At 39.7% G+C, this 18,831-nt stretch overlaps 1 protein-coding gene across 1 annotated transcript in view; it reads left to right on the forward strand.

Moving 5' to 3' along the window:
• LSAMP (limbic system-associated membrane protein) overlaps positions 1–18,831 on the forward strand; it is a 214,438-nt gene that overhangs the window by 164,656 nt on the left and 30,951 nt on the right. The window contains exons 3-5 of the mRNA XM_008567901.1: positions 5,903–6,037; positions 15,079–15,199; positions 15,696–15,844. Coding sequence (XP_008566123.1) covers positions 5,903–6,037; positions 15,079–15,199; positions 15,696–15,844 — 405 coding nt within the window. The remainder of the gene's footprint in view (positions 1–5,902; positions 6,038–15,078; positions 15,200–15,695; positions 15,845–18,831) is intronic.

Here is an 18,831-nt window from a genome sequence, read left to right on the forward strand (position 1 = left end):
TGTGAAGCTGAGACACAAAAACTTCAAAGGATCTGGAGAAAGACATCATTGTACATATAAACAGGACCCTATCTCAGGCATCTTCTCTAGACTTCTTGTGTTTTTTTCTCTCTTTCTTAGTATTTTTGTGTAGAACGTGATGTGCGGAAATTAGGGAAGGAAGCAAAAACAGGAATAGGTGAGCATATCCTTAGGAAAAAATAAAAAGAAAACATGAAATGCACTGCAAGAACAGAACCTTGTTATAGCATTTGAAGTTTGCACAGGAAACTTCAAACAGCATCATTGATTGGCGGCCCTTTTTTCTTTTATTTTTGTGGGTAGAAGTGCATAGCTTGCCTTTGCTCACCTGCCTCACTCTGCTTTCCAACCACAGACCCACACAAACCACATGTACACACACACATACCCTGCAAGACAAATGCCAGTTCTTGGCTGCTCATTAAACTGTATGTATGTTTGTGTTCATAGCCACTTACATGTAAGTACTCCAATGGAGGTGAGAAAAGGGAATTTCAACCCCATTTCAAACACAGCGTTTCTTCTGTGAAAGATTGATCTACTGAGATGTTATAGGACTCTTCTCAGAACAGTGAAAAAAAAAAAACCAGATTTTTCTCTAACATGTAAGAGTCCATTTTTAAAGTCATGAAACTCTCAAATTCAGCAAGTTTCCTAAGTTATATTTCCTGTATCTCAAATAAAGGGAAAGAAAGGCAGACACCATAAGGATCATTAGGGTAGTAGTCTTTTTTAATTTTTTTTTTTACATTTCAAATAGGGGACTGGTTATAATATGCTGAGGAATTTTCAAGAATAGACCTGTTCTGTTTAGTGAGCAAATATTTGGGGGTTAGTGAACTTGTACGTTGATTCCTAAAAGTTAAGAGCAAACGCTTATAAGTAAATAAATAGCTGTGTGTGTATGTGTGTGTGAGATCAGAGGGACAGAGAGAGACAGAGAGATTGAGAGAGCAGAAAGTGAGAGAGAGATTTTGTGATATTGAGAAAGATATTGAGAGAGAAACCAAAAGTGGGAAGATTGGGGGAGAGAGAGAAATAACATGGAAATGTATTTAATTTCAAACGGCAGCTTGCTTACAAATGCCTGATCATGCCTGATTGAGGCCTTGGAAATCTAGATAAATCAACATTTTGAATGTGAACTACAGGTTTCACCGAAGTATGGTACTCTGAAGGCACTGTACCCAGAAGGCGGCCACTGGCATACTTTAATTGGAGTTATTCCTGGCTGATTTGCCTCCACATTGGGGAACGCAGAAGACAACACTTTCCTCTTGCCATTAGCTCTAGGCCCTTCTTTCTGATTTATGAGGAAATATTAAAAGAACTAATATGTATAACTTGAGTAAACAGTGACTAAGCGGGGATATGCTAATTATGTGCAACAATTTGAAAGGTGCATACACTGAGGAGGATGAGAAGTTATTGAGCCTGGTAGCTGAATATTGCCAGGAGACACAAAAGCACATTAAGCAAAGGGAGATTTAAACTAAACACTAGATCCCAGAATAAATATAACACTCGGCGACGTGAGCAAGCTTGTGGAAACTGGTTGAGATGTTTAAAATACCAAAATATTGAAATTTGCATTTCAAGTAAACATTTATACAAGGGCGGAAAATAATAGATAGGAACAAGAAAAGGACTCAGATTGTAGCCACAGAGCTAGTCTACCAGAAAACTGAAACAGCAGGTTATGTGTCCATTTCTGGCCTGAGAGTCTTCTTAAGGTTGAGAGAGTAAAAGGCGGTGGTGGCAGGTCCCTTGGGATGAGAGCAGCCAGCCAGACTGAACTGAAAGAACTGGAGAATGGGAGCCCCCATGGGGACATATACAGGGGGCAAAGGGAAAGGAGCAGGAGAATCTGAGTGCATTTTAGGATTTTGTGACTCAAGATTCACGTGATGTATCCCATGCCTTGAAACAAGAAACTGCAGTTGCTGAGATGAAAGGAAAGGCATAGTATCTAGTGTCATGTCTGTGTGCATGGGGGCTTGGCTAGTTTCTGAAACAATAACTCCACACAGCAGATGCACCCTTAGGACATGGCCAGAGGCCCCTGTTCAGCCTTTTAACAGCAGAGTACTCAGCATCCCCTTTCTTCCCCAGTAAAATGGTCCACTGTTAGAATTGTTAGAAGAACGTGAATTTTTACACCAGCTTGTCTTACAGAAATATTTAGCCACCTTTCAGTACTTAGCTCTGCTCTCTTAAGCCATGTGTAGTACTGAGGTGACTCTACTTCTGCTTGTGTTTCTTAATTCAGTTCAGCTATAACTCAGTCCATCCAGGCTGCTATAACAAAAATATCATAGACTGTTTGTGTTTAATTCAGTTCAGCTATAACTCAGTCCATCCAGGCTGCTATAACAAAAATATCATAGACTGGGTGGCTTATAAACAACAGAAATTTATTTCTCAGAGTTATGGAAAGTACAAGATCAAGGTAACAGCAAATTCAGTGTCTGGCGAGGGCCCACTTCCTGTTTCACAGACAGCTGCCTTTTTGCTGTGGTCTCACATGGCAAAAGAGGCAAAGGAGCTCTCTGGGCACTCTTTTGTTAGGGCACTAATCTCATTCATAAGGGCTTCATCTTCATGATTTAATCACTTCCCCAAATCCCCACCTCCAAGTACCATCACAGTCTCACATGGCAAAAGAGGCAAAGGAGCTCTCTGGGCACTCTTTTGTTAGGGCACTAATCTCATTCCTAAGGGCTTCATCTTCATGATTTAATCACTTCCCCAAATCCCCACCTCCAAGTACCATCACAATGGAGATTAAGTTTCAACATATGAATTTTGGAGGGACACAAGCATTCAGTCTATCTCAGGTGAACTCAGCAGACATTTAGTGAATAACTAATCTGTGCCAAACCCTGTACCAGTTCATGGGGATATTACGAGTAAGACATGGTTCCCAAGGAGCTTACAATCTGGAGTTTTGGCTTTCTAGCAACAGAAAAGCTCCCATTTTCTATCAAATTACTGTGGATAAAAAAAAAAATTATGGTGGATGAGTGAGAAATTCTCAAGTGAAGTAGGAGTATCTCCTGTGGGTGTGAGCAGAGGACTAGCAAGAAGTGACAGGGGTGTAGGAGTTTCAAGTGGAAAATCCCAGGGGTAAGCAAAGGAAGAGTGACATCAGAGAGGGCCCAAAGTGTTGTTCAATATTTTAAATTCTTGTCTGGCTGGTGGGATGAGTAAAACCATGTGGTTTCTCTTACGCACACTTGGTTTGCACCTTGAGACTGCCCCTCTAATGACATGGCTACCATGCTGTGTGCTGGATCTGGAGGCAGCACCAGAGTGGAGAGACTACCACAGCACAAGCAAAAATGATCCCTGCCTCACAGGGGTCACTTGAGGGAAAACGCCCCCTTCATTCTAAGGTAGCATTGGGGGAAATTCTTCCTAGAGACATGAAAATGAATATTTATGTGATGAGGATCTGTTTTATTATCCATTTATCTGGGGAAAATATGAGATTATTAATACCTGCATTGGCATGTGAGAATTCCAGGCCCCAAACTCAATAAATATTTCTTTATTTTCTCTTATTCATCATAATATTTACTCTCATAGGTGCCATTTTTCCAAACTGGCAGGGCCTTAGTTGGTGCTGCCAAAAATCATCTTTCCCTCTCCTGTAACTGGTTTATTTCTTTTAGAAATTCAAAATGCAAGGTAGGGATCCATGACCCACCATGGGCATTTGATGAGAATTAAAAAGAACTCAGTATTGTCAACCATCTCTAGGACTATGATTGTTCTCTCTTTCTTCTACTGACAACTCTGTACCCACCCGGGAAAAAGGCCTGCGGGTATGGGGGAGGGCAGGGAAGAAATCCTAAAACATTCTGAAATTATCACTAGTTCTTTTCCCATTACAATCTACAATTATTCTCAAAATCAATAATGCTATTTTACTGCCTGTTCCAACCCTGCACTCCAGATTTTGAATGAGCTTACACCTATTTTAGCCTGTTAAATAAAAAACTAAATTGTCAAAGTTGCCACATTAGTCTTCAGCGTTTTTATGTCCAGCTAGAGGATTCTTAGCATCAAGTAGTTGGCATGACTCTCAGTCCATAGATGGAAGTATGCAGGAAAGATCTCTTTTCTCCTTTCCTCCAAGCCCAAGTCCTGCCTCAGCTAATCCAATAAAATGGTCTGTTACCCTTTCTGAGATTTCGGTTTTCTTCCCTACTACATTCCACTTCTGTAACATGTAAAATCAGATCTGACTACTTGCTTGAATGTAGAAAAGGAAAAAGTGGAAAACACAGATAGGAAAAAAAAATCTTTTATAAATAATATCCAGCCATATAATATAGACTAATTCACAAACATTTTCGGTAGAAGTATGGATAAATAATGTGCAGAATTTCAAGACCAAATAATTTTATATTGCTGTTGCTGTTTGTTGTTGGGATTGCAAAGTTTCCTCAAAACTCGTGACATTGACAATTGACAGAAGACTTGAAGCTTGGAGTGTTCCTGACAGTTGCGTTATAGAATGTTATCAAAGAGGCCCTATGTTCTATTGAAAGCCTAGTTAACAGGCTTAGCTGACATATTTAGACAGTGAATTCTTCTCTGTGCTGGCTGGCTGTTATGTTGATTTGGCCATCAGGGAATTTCCAGAAAAGGGAAACAGCTTGTGGCATTTGAGCAGAGCTATTAATTGGTACCATTTAGTGTAGGGTGACCGGCAGCAAGATTCCATCATGGTAGCAAGACCATGTTCCTTAACACCCTCCCCAACTGCTCCACCCTAACCCAAGCAGCCCTGGACTTTTGAAATCTGGAGTGAGGGGGGTTCGATTTAGCTACAGAACAAATCGGTAGGCCTTTCTGGCTAAGCTCTCCCTGCTACCCAACCTCTTTTCCTCTTTACCTTCTCTTTCCCTGTTTCCTCTTTCTCCCTCTCCACTCTCTCTCCCTTATTTCTCTACTGATCTCTTCAGAAAGAAAGTCATTCAATCAATTATTCTCCATACAGGGAGAATTTTTAAATAAGATTACCCAACTTGAGATTTTTTCACTAAAATGGACACATCCAACTTTATAGATCTTTCCACAAAGGGCCTCCATATCCCTAAAACCAACTGTGAAGCCAATTATATTTAGCTCCTCAGGTGACACAGTCTATCACAAAACACACCATCAGCCACACAGCCCATTCTTATGAATCTGGTCCATGGCCTGAAAGCCTCAATGTTTGATGCAGAACAAGGAAACCATAACTGCAAGACAGGGTTTAGCACACGATCCTTGAGAACAGAATTCCACATAGTCTAGAGAAGGGTGGTGTTTTCTCAAAAGGAAGACACATCATCGAATACCACTTTGGTGTAAAGGGTGCTTTGCATCATGGCATAATCGGTGATGTCAGTGCTTCACCCATATCCCCTCAGAGCACTTTATGACTTATGTGCACCTCCTCTCCCCCTGCATTGCTCCAACCCTTAACCAATGATGGATGGGTGAAGACGTAAGCACTTCTGCTTCTTGCTTCATGATCAGAACAACTTTGAAAGAGACATGCGCTGTCCCCAGAGCTCCCTGAAAGACTGAGCCGCAGTCGCTGTCTGTGGGGCTTAGCTTGGCATTGCACCCTTGCTTGGCTTCTTTCCCTCCCAGGTCCCATTTTCCCACTCCCCTGCCAGTTTTTCCTGAGAACACCTCCTACTTAATCACTTTCACAAGACTTTTTGCCCTAGGGTCTTGCTTCTGTGGAGTCTGATCTCAGACAAAGCCCATTGTCTAATTATTGAAAAGCCATGTGGATTTATTGCTTTTAAAAAGAAAAATGAGGTGATCTGCTGTATATTTTAGACTTTAGAAAACAATCATGCAAACTTCTGTTTTTTAGGAAGAGAATTTGAAGGAGAAGAAGAATATCTGGAGATCCTCGGCATCACCAGGGAGCAGTCAGGCAAATACGAGTGCAAAGCTGCCAATGAGGTCTCCTCAGCGGATGTCAAACAAGTCAAGGTCACTGTGAACTGTGAGTATGCAAGAGCCAGCAGGTGCTGTGTGCACAGGGTGCACCTCCACCTCCAGCAAGCTCTAAATATTCCATTAGCAAAAAGAGCATTGCATTTCAAGCAGACACTGTTCTGGTCAGGGATGCACATTTATACATTGACATATCCAAGGGCAGGACTTGGCCTTTGAATTTGATAAATCAACTCGACCAACTCTAAATACAACCTATAATACATTTAGCAATACACTCTGTCTTTACTCAGACTACAGAATTAAGAAAACATGACCAGACAGCACTAGCTTTTCTGGCAGTAACTGTTCTGGTCTTTGTGGAGACCAAGGTCATACTACTTTGGAAAAAACAATTCATATCTGTTTTAACTAGAATTTCTAACTTAATGCATTGTTTATCAGGAGGAATACCCCAAGATTATATTTTATCCTCAGCTTTTTAACTAATTGGCCTTGGGAACAAATTCAAGCCACTGTGGTCAGATACCATGCATCCTTGGGGGCTAACAGGGATGCTTAGTAAGTTAATTTTGGTTATCTATTTTTCCCAAAGTATAAGCATTAGAAAGGAAGATTTTGCTAAGATGCATAGGTAAGTGGGCATTCTTTGAACTTCTCAGATGAAAGGATCTTTAGATGTAGTTCAAAAGGGGGAGAGGGGAGGATCCTTATGATGTGTGTCACCCAGCAAAGGAATAAAGAGAATTCGTTTACCCTGTTCAGTTAGGAGTGACTTTCTACATCATTTAAATTCAAGTTCCCACATCACACAATTATGGCTAGCGACAGAGACAAAAGGATGTCTCGACAGTTTTTCCCTTCAATGCATTTAACACACACACTCCCTACAAACATACATATGCACACATAATACACATACATACAGTTAGGCACACAGACACATATGCACAAAAATCATAACCCATATTGGAAAGTATGCTTTAAGCTATGATGAGTTATTTTCTGTCACCTTATGTCCTCCATGCAGTTACCTTCGTGCCAGTGATTCTACATAAATTCTCTCTATTCTCGATAAGCCTGTCAAGGTAGATACAATTGAGACTTTTTTAGAGTTTGAGAAACTGAAGCAGAAGGAGGTAAAGTTGCCTATTCAAAGCAACAGAGAAAGCAAATGTGAGAAAAGGGATTCAGACTCAGGTCCATTTGGTTCTAAAGCCCTCGCTCTCAGGAGAAAAAGAGAGGAGGGAATTTCCAGTTCTTTGTACCTACTATGTACAGCATCGAATTAAGGAGTTTACATTTGTAATTTAATCTTCACAGTAAACCTATAAGCATCATTAGTCTGTACTATGTACAGCATTGAATTAAGGAGTTTACATTTGTAATTTAATCTTCACAGTAAACCTATAAGCATCATTAGTCTTACTTTACAAATTTGAAAACTGAGGCTTAGAGAGCTGAGGAGACTTGCTCAAGGTGCCCCAGCCTGTGCTGGAATGCACTGTTAGCTGTGGCCTTGCTCCAGCCTTGCAGCTTCTGAAACAGGCAGCAAAGTCTCCTTCACGCCACACCTAGGAGAAGCCAGTAGATGTGACTCTGCTGTAGACACTTCTGGAGCTCATTTCCCAGAAGCAAGCACTGCATTTGATGAGCTCTGAAGTGCTTCTGTCCTTAGCTGTCTCTGAATTTTTTAGTAATAGAGTTTTGAAATGCCAGTATTACTATTCTTTTCCAGTACTGGGTGTGTTTCAAAGACACATTAATAATCTCAATGTTATAAAATGCTTTAGGACCTCTTTTTCACATGAAAGGCAACTTCTCTGGGTGTTTATCTAAGTTTATAATTAGGTTAGTTAGCTTCTTTTATGTACATATAACCACGCCATCATCTTCTATCTCTTCCCTGACTTTCGGAGTCAAGACTTCATTTTCTCTTAATTGACCTTCATCTTAATTAGATTTCTGAAAGTCCAATCATGGAGTACATAGAAAATATTTATGCTTCCATCGTGTGAAACATCAAAGTGGTCTGGATTGCAGATGGTTCCCAAGATCAAAGCTAGCTGCCTGGGCCCTATTATTATTAGCACAATTAGTCTGACATTGCTCCTTCTTGACTGTCCCCAAAGTGTAATTTAGAACAGAAGAAAATACTGATAATTTTCAAGAAAAGACTTTTATGAAAATATACACTTTTGCTAGTTATGACTGAACCACAGAAGACTGGACAGAACCTGGAGATTCTAAAAAGACATCATGTAACAAATTATATGGAAAGCTATAATGAGTTTAGTCAAAGATGCAGTATGTCGTCACCAGCAGGAGCAGCACATGCCCAACCTTATTAAAATTGCTCAGTAAATGTTTACTGAATGAGTAGGTGGAAAACTCATAGCCACACTCTGGGCTCTTAACATTTCCCCAAACTTTGCAAATAATATTGGTCACAAATCAATAATATTCTACTATCAATTTCCTGTGGAATCACCTTTTTACTAAAACTTCATAAGCTGTGTTTATATCATATTGAAACTAGTCATTGTATCAGTTATTCTGTTCAAATAATTCATGTTACTTAAATGTAGTTGTACTAAGTGGAAGAAGTATCCAAGACTGAATTATGGAACTAGGTCAGCCTAGTAAAACCTTTGCATACAGAAAAATGTCCAGGATCACCTTTGTCACTTCATTTAAGCCTACCTGCTATGAAAATGCCCCATTATTTAAACTGATTTCTCTTTCTTTTCAAAACACAGGGTTTGGAATTATGTCAGGGGATTAGAATGGCTGAATAGATTATTGTAGTGAACAGACCCTGAGTACCATTTAAAAATAAAAAAGTCCCAGTGCTGCTAACTTTCTTTTATCAAGGCTTTGCTGATTCATTTACTTGGTTGCCAACAAATGTTTGTTGCAGGACACCGAAAGGCTGGAGCAGTAGACAAGAGACATAGCAGTTTCTTCTGCTGAGCTCACAAGCGGGATTGTATAGTTTCTCCTTTTTTACTTCTCTCAGATAACCCTTCTCCAAAAAGCTAAATTATTTGGCTCAAAATATTTTCAATTAAATAACCTTAGTAAAATTCATACAATAGGCAGGACTTCTGGCTTCCTGTATTCTACCCACATTATAGCTAATGTCTTCCAGGTACCAGCCCTAGGGACAGTCTGTCCTTCCATTGCAGCTTGTAGATGTAATTCCTCAATTTTCATTCTTACAGTGTGTTAAAAGTTTCTACTTATGAGTTTGTCTCACTCTAGTGCCCAGTATACCTACTATAACATCTAGCACATAATAAATTTTTATTCAGTACAAACTATTAATTTTATTTGGACTCTTCCTATACTGAACTTTTTTTCCAATTCCTGGAGAAATTCTTCTCAAAACTGCCCCCAGCTCTCAAACCTGCCCGCTACCCCATTGACAAACTAATGATCCCACCTTCTGCCTTCTCTCAGCTCTGTCTCCAGATAGGTTCACATAGTCACTCTTCACAACGTCTTTTTCCTCTACTCCTCTCCCTCTGAACTCAGCTCTGCCTCCACCCTGGAGTCCAGAGCTAACCAACCCAACTAGTACAGATGGTGGGGGACACAGAATGCTGCCATTTCTAAATGTAAGCTTACCCTTACATTTATTTGCCATCTATTTAGGGGAGGCAGGGGTTACCACAGAATACACAATTGAAACTGGAAACACATGTTGCCTACAGATTACATACATGTATTTTAACTCAACTCTTCAGTGCTTTGATTCAAAAATCACCTAATGAGGAAACTTTAGGAAAATAACTACACAACATGGAACCAGACTGGCCACCTTTGCTAGCTATTCATAGCTACAGCTATCCAGTCTCCATGCCGAGATTTAAGCTATTCTTACACTTGGGAATGTATTGGTAAAGACACATTCTAATGTTTATAAATCTATCATGAGATTATCAGAGTAAGTATTCAGTAAGAATCCAGAGTACTATAATTTTCTACTATAATTTTACAATATGGACAAGCACCATAATTTTCTGATGCCTTCAGAGTACCAAGACCATCCTAGAGATTTCAAATACATTCACTGTAATCATCATATTAACAGTGGCCAAGCAAGCAGGGAGGTATACTGGGCCTGGTTTGCCCCAGGGAGAAGTATTTATTTTATCACAGACACTGCTTACTTCAGTATTGCTGGTACATGGCAATTAAAAAAAAAAAAGACAACTTTAACTTATTGTTCCTAAATTCTCTACAGACAATGCCTTTATTATTGCCTGCACCCTCTGCCACTGTGTTACACCACTGCATGCTAACCCTGGTAGACAACTGACCCCATGCAGAGAAGACAAAACAAAGCTCAGAGAATGTAAGCATTCTCTGCCACAAAATCAAAGAGCTCGTGAGTAGCAGACTTGGGACTCTAACCCAGGTCTAACTCCAAAGCCCTCTTTCCTTCCATGACACCAGGTGAATAATAGCAATAAGAAATAATAAATGTAATCACTTTAGGTGTTAAAAGTGCTCTCGTATGCATGGTTTTATTTGATATTTATATCAAAACTGTGAAATCAGTACCCAGATGCCATCATCTATATTCACAGGTGAAGGGCTGCAGGAAGACAACATGTCTGTGCTGACAGCCTAAATGGCGCAGGCAGAAATTGAGCCCACATCCTGACTTCCAGTGCAGGTTTATATCCAATATGTCACTGTATGTCGTGCCATTTTTTGGTACCCTGTAAATAGCAAAAGTACGTAGCAATTACTTTTCAAGCTAGCAGCCTACTACCCTAAGTGGTACTTTTTCTTATTAGGAATTCATTGCTCTTTAAAAGAACTAGTATAGAAGTATCAGCATAGAGAAGTTCATAGCATGGGATTCAGAACATGAGAGACCTGGGTTCAAATCCATATCCCACCAAATACTCGCTATGTGAATTGGGACAAGTTACTAATGCTCTGTAGGCTGGTCTTTTCATTCATAATAGGGGGTTAATAATGCTTACTTCCTAGAGCTTATTATTTGGATAAAGAGAATATCTAAAGCCTAGTACAGTGCTAACATGTGGTAAATGCCCATAAATTGAATCATTTATTCAGAATTTTATTTATTACTATTAATATTATAATTATCCTTTATTAATATATTCCCAATATTAGGAAAATTAAGTGAATGATATCTTATCATTGTTATCCTCTTTATTCTAATTGAAAGAGCCTTGTTATTGGAGGTATAAGAAGAAGAAAGGCCTTATTAATATTTTCAGAACTCCAAATTTTGAAGTAATAAAAACTGGAAGAGTCCTTTGACAATTGTCAGCTTTTCCAAAGTCATGTAAAGAATAACGGTTGACTTCTTGATGCAGAATTTCAATGAAGCCACATTTTTATTATAACCATATTTTGAGCAAGGGCACCTATTACTTTAACTATGCTAAGCATACTGCAGTATGATTTGTAATAATCTTTCTTAGCCTCGCCTATACAGAATTCATTACAAATGATCTTTGAAATGTTCATTCCAATAAGCCATGGAAGAACAGACCTTCCCCATGGTGTCATTTGAGAAACATTAGGAACACATCTGACATTCTAATTTGTTCCTAAATTCTCCAAATGAGCTCTTTGTACATATATCAGTATTCACAAATTTACCCTGGTACAAGAAACTTACTAAGTTTTCAAAGAGAGAAGTAAGCAGTTGGACTTTGTAATTAACGAGTGTCATTTTTTCCCAAAATTTATGCACTTAAAAGTGCCCAACCTTAGTTTGCTGCCAGTTGTCCCATGTTAGGACCTCTGTGGGGCTAATAAATAGTGTACTGCTTAGTCATTCAGGTTTCAAACAAATTGAGAAATAAGTAAAAGAGTAATCTAGGAGAACCAAATGCCCCCATTGTTAGAGATTAAGGTGGTTAGAGGTAGTAGCTATGTGTGGCCAACATACCTCCCCAGTCACGGCAGCCCTGGGTTGGTGCAGTTCTGCTCACATGAGAGTGGGAAGGGGTGAGCCCAAGTAAGAATTCCAGCATGAAGAAACAGAGGAGAACCTCTGCTACCTGCAAGGAGCTTGGTCCCAAAAGCAAGAAGGTGAAGAGATGAGCCAAACGGGCCCAGTTTATTCTTCCCAAATTTTTCAATTAGATAAATCATTCCTTTCTCTAGTATTCCAGAGCAGTAGGTACATTATATAAGCTCCTGCCATATACAAGGAAATAACCAGAATAAGGCAGAAAACTCTACAAAACTGTGCAGCTGGGGCCTGCATTCTTGGTCCTGTGGTAGAGGGACTAGAAAGCATCCACCATGGCAATATTATATTGAGGTGCCAAAGCTATGAGTGCCGGGGGTGATGGTAGGATGTGTGGAGTCTTGCCCAGGTCTAGGGCTGGGTTAGCAAAGCAACAGTCATCATTAAGAATTTGTCAGTTATAACCATCCAGCTCCAGAAACTCACAAACACTGGTTAAAACTCATTTTTCAAATTGTGAAAGTCAACAAACCAACAGAATCACCAGCAAAATTAATCTCTCCAGCCAACATCGATGAGCCACTGTGCTACATATTGTGGAGTCATTGGCAGTTTAAGAACATAATGCAGTGAGAAGAGGTGAGGATGGGAGACTAATATTTGTTGAGTGTTTTACTGCTGGTCATCTCTTTCTCTTCTTATACATCTTGTCTCAGTGGGTGGCATCACCCGGATGCCCAAGCCCAAGCCAGAAACCTGGCTGTCACCTTTTTGACACTCCTTCTTTCCCTCACCCTTCACATCTAATCCATGGCTAGTCTTGTCAATCCTGAGGCTTCATGTATCTGTCCACTCCTTTCGAGCCCCTCTATCACAAACCTAGTGCAGGACATCTCTGGATTCTTCATCAGTCTTTAAATGGGCTTCCTTGACTCTAGTTCCAACATTTTATAGAGGAAGAAATTGAAGTGTTGCGACTCTGGGCAAAGTACTAAACTCTCTAATGAAGAAGGACAATGAGGGACAGAGCCTGGATTTGAGCTCAGGTCTATCAAACTTTAATTCTAAGCCTATCACTTATATTCTATGCTCCATCTCTATATTAATGCCTCCTCCACAAATATGACGACTGCCAATTAGCACATTATCCTTTGAACTGCTGTTCTCTAATGTTCTATGTAACCAATCACGGCATGAAAAACTTTTAAATGGAACCTTGGGCGATTATTTTAAACTACCTTCTTCTTTTAAAAGATGAGAAAGAAAAGGTTCAGACTGTTACAGATGCTTGCCCAGACCACAGTTCCGGTTAAGAGTAGAGTCAAAATCAGACCTCAGGAGTCCTATTCCTGACTGCTAATCCTGACTCCAAAACCATGGAGTAGATGAATGAGTTCTAATTTGGAAAGTTAGCAATTTAAGAGTTAAACAAGTTAAGGGCATGAAAATACAGTTAGGTCATAATAATACCAACTGCCCATTCAGAAAGAAGGGGCAGTTCTGACTAGAATTGGGATATTTTATAGCCGGAAGGGATGCTATAGATCATTAAAGTATGGTTCCCTCATTTCATAGGTGATTAAACCAAGGCCCAGAAAGACAGTGTGATGGGAGGTCCACACAGTCAATCTGAAATTAAATTCCAAGACTCCTAGTTTAAAGTTCAGGGTTCTTTCCCCTACATCATTTTCCCATTTTGAGCCTATACAAAAATAAGCAGACGTCTAAAGCAAAACAACAACAACAAAAACAAAACCAATAAAACAACAAAACCTCTCTCTGTCACACCTGTTTGAATATGGACTGACAAGGTTTATCTAAATGTGCTCTAAGGCCTCCTCTCTCTGACAATGACTTAAAGATTTCTAAGCTGATAGGAAAATGAAATGGGGGAAGAAAATTTCCAACTAACCTGATGCTTTTGTATATCCTTTTTAACTCAGATAATGATAGTCTTCTACAGGCAGAACACTCAGGAAATAGTTTTAGAATATGAAGAGAAAAATTTAGAAACAAGAAAGATGACCTAGGTACTGAAGAGCAGGGGTTTAAATGAATTTTGTACACTAAAGTTTCCTTTTCTAATTTCCCGAAATAAGCTTTTTTCTCTACAAAGTCTAAACAGATGGTTTCTATTTTTTCCTTGGGTACACAGCCACGTTGCCATTTTTAGCAAATGACCTTTGGACAGAAAAATCATTTTCTCCTTGAAGGTTCATAACAGGCACAATCACAGCATCACCAAGCCCAGGAGCTCGAGTCTACAACCCTATTGTAGTCATGCGGACCTGTAAACACCTGTTCCACACTCCTAGGTTAGCTTGAAAGAGTCGTTGCAAATTAGAATGTCAGATGTGTTTCTAAGCTCATTTCAAGCCTGTTATAGTTTTGTATGTCCATCCCTGGGCATAAAAATCAAGTAAACAACTGCCCAAGAGAGTAGAAGACTGAGACCCAGGAAGTCTTCTATGCTCCAGGATAGACTGCAGACTGCACACCACACATAAAAGGAAAATTACCTGGGTCATAGTGATAAGGGAACACATACAAGAAAAAAAGGTAATCACCTAATAAGTATTTTGTTTGTTGGTTTGTTTCTAAATTCCTGCAACAATATCAGGCTAAGCTTGGCTTAGGAGGATTTTAGCCTTCTATTATTTTCATTGGACTCCTCAAAATCATCCCAAACTATAATAATAGTAAAATGATGATGAAGAAAAATAAAAATGGTCAAATTATACATTTAAAATCTCAAGTCCTTTAGTATCACTGCTTAAATTATGAAAATAAAGAAACTATGCAAATATTACAATCTACGGTTGGAATAATTGATGATCTATTGGAGAAGGGAAAAAGAAATCCTAGGTTCTATTTCCATAAAACCCTGTTAAGTGTCTAGTTTAAATAAACCAAGTCTACATTTTCAGTAATCATCTCTTATTTTTATTTATTTTCTAGCGACCAATCCCATTCATCTGATCATGTAATTCATGTAAATGGAGCTTTAAGACAATTCCTTTCCTGCCTCTCTCCAATCAGATTGTCCTTCTTAATTCTTCCCCAAATGAAAATTCTGGAGCACCCTCTGACTCTCATGTAAACCCATGTGCTTGTCCTTTCTACAGATCCTCCCACTATCACAGAATCCAAGAGCAACGAAGCCACCACAGGGCGACAAGCTTCACTCAAATGTGAGGCCTCAGCAGTGCCTGCACCTGACTTTGAGTGGTACCGGGATGACACCAGGTAAGTGCCAAATGTGCCATGTCTCCACTGTTCTGCTAGTTGGTCCTAGAGGCACCAGAAGCCCCCATGATGAAACCAAGCCCAGCTGTAATTATGCAGACCTATACCGTTATACGCTTCCTTTTCCTCATCTCTTTATCAAGTGCTTTGGTGCCTGCAACTCTTAAGCTGAAGCCCAGAAGCCCTCAGGCTATATATAAAAAGTGAAGTAGATGGTTCAGTGGGTACTTTCCACCTGCATGTCTTTTTTATCTGTAGCAGAAACACAAGCCCAATGGAACTCATCCATTCCTGAGTCTTCTCTGTCAATGGACATTGATGCTGACAATATGGGATTGCATAGATTGCACAATTAAAATGAGGAATTGAGCAGGGAACAACAAATTGTAACTACTTTCTTTCTCTCCTTTTCCTCCAATGTAAGGCTGGGGAAAGAAGTAGTAGGTGAAAATCTTCATCCATGTTCCTTTTCACTCTTCTGTTTTTGAACTTTTAGGATCAACAGTGCCAATGGCCTTGAGATCAAGAGCACGGAGGGCCAGTCCTCTCTGACAGTGACCAACGTCACTGAGGAGCACTACGGCAATTACACCTGCGTGGCTGCCAACAAGCTGGGAGTCACCAATGCCAGCCTAGTCCTTTTCAGTAAGTATACCAAAGCAAGGCCAGCTCCACAGAATTAAACTGCATTCTCACTTGGAGCTTAAACATCCTTCCTTTATCTCTTAAAGGTAAACTTACACAAAAATAAGAACATACTCACTGAAACAAAAACACAGGGCTCTTAATCCTGCATAACAGAGATTTACAAATGAGTAACTTCTCTAGTCTCCATCTTACTTTTGATATCTGCCTTGGTTTATTTTTTTGTTTGTTTTGTTTAGTTTTGTTTTGTTTTTCCCTGGTTGGTTCAACTGAAAGAATATTCAGAGAAAATAAGTCTCTTTGGTGGTGGTCTCTTTAAGAAGCAGAGGTGATGTCAGAGCCTGGAAATGAACAGCAGTTAGAAAACTGCGGAAAATGGATAAGGTGCTGGGAGAAGGCAGGGGCTGGAAAAAGAAAGCATATTTTTAACAACACAAGAGGAAGGGTGGAATGAATGATTAAGACATAATATAAAATCTAAAGGTGGAAAAATGGTTGCAGAAAGGTTTCCAAAGGACAGCAGGAGACATTACTTTTCTGATATATTTTTGGAACAGAAATGGGATGGTGGGAAAGAGGAGCATTTCTCAAGACTATAGATCATCCTGAAAGTAGATTAAAGAGGGATCTGTTATTTTAAAGTTCCTGCTGTTGGCGATGGTGGAGACCCCTCCTTGAAGTCTTGCTCTTCAGCAGCACGCTACAGTCAGGTCTCTTGCCTCGTTGGCTGGGTGGCTATGACCAGGGAAGCAAATGCCCCCTAAGAAACAGAAGGATGATGAGTGGAATCAACTCCTTGAAGTCTTGCTCTTCAGCAGCACGCTACAGTCAGGTCTCTTGCCTCGTTGGCCGGGTGGCTATGACCAGGGAAGCAAATGCCCCCTAAGAAACAGAAGGATGATGAGTGGAATCACAGGAAGATGATGGCATTTGAAATAAGGACACATTTATCACAATAAGTAAAACAAACAAACAAAAAAGTTAGCATACACTGAGCCAAAAAGTTCATTTGGACTAAAGGGAAAAGTCCAAAGAATGTACTATTATTATTTTGAAATAACAAACCACTAAGATTTTTTTCTGCACAGGTTCAGTGGGAAAATTAGAAATACTATGACCAGGAAAGATGTCTCTGTCATGTTTTATGCAGTATAGACGAACCTTCAAGGAACCAAAAAAAAAAAAAAATTTAGAAGAAAAATCAATTTAAATGAGAGTTATTTCAAAATATAGTATTAAAATCACTTAAAAACTGCTCAAAATCCAACCCCACTTATACTACACAACAACCACAACTACTCTAAATTTGGCCTCCAGTTTCTCACCTGTAACCCTCATGACTTAAATCTGATAAGACACAGCTATACAGATGCTCCATCGGTATGAAGCTCAAAATTCAAATCCCGTTTACTTGTCTCCAAAGACCAAACATCAGTGTTCTTTGCTTAAACTAGAGACATCGATATTCCCAAGACACTTGAGAAGATATTTATTGAGAAATGTAGTTACCTAACTTATTTCGGACTTTAGGGATTCCATAAGTAGGGGGACAAACCAGCCTCAACTATGAATTTGAGATTCTGACAAATCTAAGGTGACCTGCTGAAGTAGAACAGCATACACTTAACAAGGTTTTACAGGGATTGAAAAAGAGAAAAGGGAACAATTGGATTAGTGACAGAAAGTGAGCAATTATACATCTGTATTAAAGTATATTTTCTTCTTATCCTACCTAGAATAAGAAATATGCTAATGATATATTTTAAATAATAAATAAACTGTTGCTTGTAGACTGAGAGAGAGGAAGAGGAAGGAGGGTGGAAGGATAGAATAGGAAAGAAAAAGTGATCGTGGCTGGCTGGAGATACTGCTGTTGGTCATCAAAGGTCATCTCAAGCCTATAATGAATACCATTGCCCTACCACAAAAGTCCATTTGAAGGACCTAACCTGCTAAAATTAAGAAATGTGAAGAATCTTACAAAATTACTCTTTATAAACTGAGAATCAGAGAATTGGGCAAGTATATTGTAGCCATACTGCCTTTGGTAATCTGGTAGAGGTCACCCTCAGTTATGCATCGGTGCGTGGTTAATGATGTACTGTGGGCCCACACCACCTTCTACAGAACAGCCACACAGGCCCTGGTTCTGCACTTAGCAGCACGCGGAGGCAACACGTGCATTTGCATTTGGTGTGGAATTGATTTACTACCTTAGGGGAAAGTCAGGAAGTGTCATACTTGGCTGAAGAATAGAGTATGAAAAGTCATTAGGCTTTGAGGTAAAAAGGAGCTATTAAAATTGCAGAAAATTAGTGAATCTACTGCCCTGTTTCTTAGACCCACAAGTATGAACATTTTAAGAGGGAAATTCTGCTTCTTTTGTAACAGAAATGGCACACCCCTTCCCATCCACCGATTAGGTTTCAAAGGGGCATTGTTACAATCTGCATAGCTGGAACCTTGAAGACAGGGCTCTACCTAGCATATTTCACACAGGGCTCACAAAAAAAGAAAGAAAAAGGAAGAAAAAGAAAGAGAGGAAGAAAGAAGACAGAAGGAAGGAAGAAAAGGAGGGAGGGAGGGAGCGAGGGAGGGAGCGAGGGAGGGAGAGAGACCATGCACATGTTTGGGGTGGGAGAATTGATGGAGTGGTGGCAATTGTGAAATATCAGGAAGCAGTAAGACCGAGACCATGTGTGAAGGTATTAGCTTTAGACCAGAGGTAGGGCACCTCTTCCATTGTGACAGGAGGGAATAGGAGACTGAGTGCTGAGCAGGTGTGTTTATAGGTGGCACGGCAGAAAATTTGAGGGGTTCTCTTACAATTGTTTTTAATTTTTTCACATAGTAGGAGGTGAAATTGTCTGAGGAGACAATGCGGCAGAAGTGTGGTGGTGGTAGGAGAGTAGAGGTTAGAAATAGCTGTTATAAAGACAGGAACATAGGAAGATTACCAGGTGGCATTGAAAGCAAGTTGAGATTAC

Source organism: Galeopterus variegatus, unplaced genomic scaffold (genome assembly GCF_000696425.1).
Source record: "Galeopterus variegatus unplaced genomic scaffold, G_variegatus-3.0.2 Scaffold355, whole genome shotgun sequence".
Lineage (NCBI taxonomy): Eukaryota > Metazoa > Chordata > Mammalia > Dermoptera > Cynocephalidae > Galeopterus > Galeopterus variegatus.